Source organism: Boleophthalmus pectinirostris, unplaced genomic scaffold, assembly GCF_026225935.1.
Source record: "Boleophthalmus pectinirostris isolate CB_2022bp ecotype Guang Dong unplaced genomic scaffold, ASM2622593v1 HiC_scaffold_6, whole genome shotgun sequence".
Classification (NCBI taxonomy): Eukaryota; Metazoa; Chordata; class Actinopteri; order Gobiiformes; family Gobiidae; genus Boleophthalmus; species Boleophthalmus pectinirostris.
In genome coordinates this window covers 19,921,931-19,924,789 of record NW_026571447.1, presented here as the reverse complement: position 1 = coordinate 19,924,789, position 2,859 = coordinate 19,921,931, and the positions used below count along the sequence as shown (strand labels likewise).

General features: G+C 42.8%; 1 protein-coding gene across 1 annotated transcript; it reads right to left on the bottom strand.

Moving 5' to 3' along the window:
• Nucleotides 1-1,300: 1,300 nt before the first annotated feature.
• On the bottom strand, nucleotides 1,301-2,161 carry LOC110171442 (transmembrane protein 74). Its single transcript, XM_020937151.1, has one exon. The coding sequence runs from the start codon at nucleotides 2,159-2,161 to the stop codon at nucleotides 1,301-1,303; it is 861 nt and encodes a 286-aa protein (XP_020792810.1).
• Between the last annotated feature and the right edge of the window lie 698 nt (nucleotides 2,162-2,859).

Genomic DNA, 2,859 nt, shown 5'->3' with positions numbered 1-2,859 from the left:
AGTGATTGCATCAGAAAAGGCATCTGGTGGGAAAACTATGGCAAAACACTGAGTTCTGCCTTATTTCCCTTTTCACTGAACCATGATTGTCTGAAACAGCAGTATGTGCCTCCCACATAAACAAGTACAAAAAGAACAAGGGATTAAATTACAGAACAGGCAGGTGTGCTCAGACATTTGACTGCTATTGTCCTTTTTTACACAATAACATAAATGTTTTGTTTTGTTACTTTTTTCTTTTCTTGCAAAAAAAAAAAACAAAACAAAAAAACAAAAAACAAAAACTGAAACCAGACTGTGGTGTATGATTAGCCACTCCACCCACAATATGTGAACAACTGAAGCTGTTGTTTTTCCTTCTGAAATCATCACTTACTTCATAAACTGTAGCAAACAATTTGGTATCCAGTGACTGGTGCCCAAATGGTTTGCTACAGTTTAGAGCTTTATAAACTATGCACAGGTCTGTAGAATACAGTTTGGTATAATAATACTGTCCCTTGCTGGTAGTGATGAAAACAAAGATTTAACACAAAGAAAGTAACAGAAAAAGTATAGGTAAAGTAGTTTGCTTGTGTCAGCAATGCAGAATGCAGTATAATATAGCCCTACTATCTGAGACTTATGGCTGACCTCAGCACTGCACCAGAACAGGATTGTCACTGGATATTACCACGTGGCCCAACGAGCTTCACCCCCCTACACTCTCACCACAGTGCACACCACACACTCCCAGCTCCACAGGGACTCTCTTCCAGCAACATGTCCATCTGTGGGCAAATCTACGGTCAGAGACATTCGCCATTAAAAATGAATAGTCTTAATAATGAATGGAGACTCCAAGAGACAGCATCTTCAAACATGAGTAGCACTGCCCATGACACCTGGCTGCTGCTTTTGACCAGTACACAAAGGTTTTAAGACATATGCAATGAAATTATGTGTAAATGATGTATGCATGTGCAAAGATAAATTGTGTGTTTAAAACTGTTGCAGAATGTTACATGGATAAAGAGGACGGATCAAGATACACACCAAACTGAATGAATCTTTTCCCTTCAGTAACCTTTTCTACAAAAATAACAAGTAAATTAAACATCTGAATATATTATTTTTATATTAAAACCTTTGTACAGTACAGCAGCTCTGATCATATGGACTGGCTTATCCCTTTATTCTTACTTTATATAATGAAGTTGCTACTGCATGATGTGTAATGAATGCTAAACCTAGAATAAGGTTGAAGATGCAGTGATAGCTTTCTTTTCATTCTTTTTAACAACTAAATGCTGCATAGTTTTCAGGCTATAGTTTCATCCAGTTCATCTATGGACACTTGCACAGATGAGTGACTAGGACTGGATCTGGTCTTGAGGCTGATGGATCCGTAAAGTTTGGCTGTACGTTTGGAGTATGCTATGACTTTCCGCCTGTACATCTCCCCTTTCCACATGGAGATCATGAGTAGCGTGGACAGCACCACTCCCCCTAGAGTCAGCAGACATAACCCGGCTATCACACAGCGGTCCAGGTGGGCTCCTATCCGTGCACTCTCTGTCTCCAACCTCTCCATCTCTCTGGCTGATACTGTGTCCCGATCTACTTCAACATCCCTCGGAACTACATAGGATATGATCACCAGAGAGATGCCAGTCACCAAAAAGGTGACCGCACTTATAAAACCGTAGTCTATGGAAGTCCCAGAACTGTCTCCAAATGACAAATCATCCTCAGACATACAGGAGAAGTCTGGCTGTGTTTCTGAACATGGTTCGCCGTTACGTGTGGTCCTATGTGTGCTTTTACAACTCGTTTCTGGGCTGGTCACTCGCAAATTTACATTCTCATCAACATACGTGAATGAAGTCTCAAGCTCCTCATCACAACAAACTCTTACTTTCTCCTCAACTCCTCCTGCTGTAGGCTTCCTCGTCCTTGTAAGTGAATGACACCGGACGTGGTTACAACTGCGGGGCACGCTGCATGAGCTCTCCCCTGGGATAGCTCCTGTTGACACGGCAGGCTTACAGACCAGCTTCGGGCCTGACATATGCTCAAGGACGTGGGAAGGATCAGGTTGTTTCCCCTCATCACGTGGGGGAAGTATCTCCGGCACTGGTGCTGCTGTTGTATTGGTGGTAGAGGTGGTTGTAGTAGCCATAGCTCTTCATTAGCTAAACTTTTGCCACCCATAAGCATCATCACAATACTGCATCCCTAGATTGGAACAAGAGGGGGCACACATGAGTTCAAGTTAAGTGGGGCATACAAATGAGATGATACACTGCTATAAAGAGGTAAACTGTGCAACAAGGAACATAATTGTTCACATTTCGAAATTAAAACCATGGCCTAATGGCATGTCATGTTAAAGGATTGAGGAATGGTTTGCCATTTGGCCAAATGCCCCATGACTTGTAATAAACACAATACAGCTAATTTGTGCTTAAATTTAATTTGCTAAATGTATTGCATCGTTACTTCTAACATGTAAACGGTTGCCTTCGGACTGTAAGAGGGTGGACCACATTCGCAAATCAAACAAACACGTTTTAAAAATACAATTACCCCTGCTGCAGCATGCTCCCTCGTATTGCATCCCCCAGTTCCCAGGCACCATGGCAGCTGTTCTAGCCAGCGAATATCATGTCTTCTGACGTTTTGATGCTTAGAAATATGTTTTTTTTGTCCGCATCCTCCTCCGTTCAGTTGCCTCTTCTTCGATGCTGTGTCAAGCAGGCTGCGTTTAGCGAAGCTCTCTCCTCCTGCGTAAAAGTCCCGCCCACACGATGCGCGCTCGGCTCCTTACACTGAGCCGCCGCTATCGGTAGCAGATTGTGATCACTACAACAGCCAGTC

Excerpts from the sequence above, each read along its gene's own strand:
- LOC110171442 (XM_020937151.1), bottom strand. The coding sequence starts at position 2,161 with ATGGCTACTACAACCACCTCTACCACCAATACAACAGCAGCACCAGTG.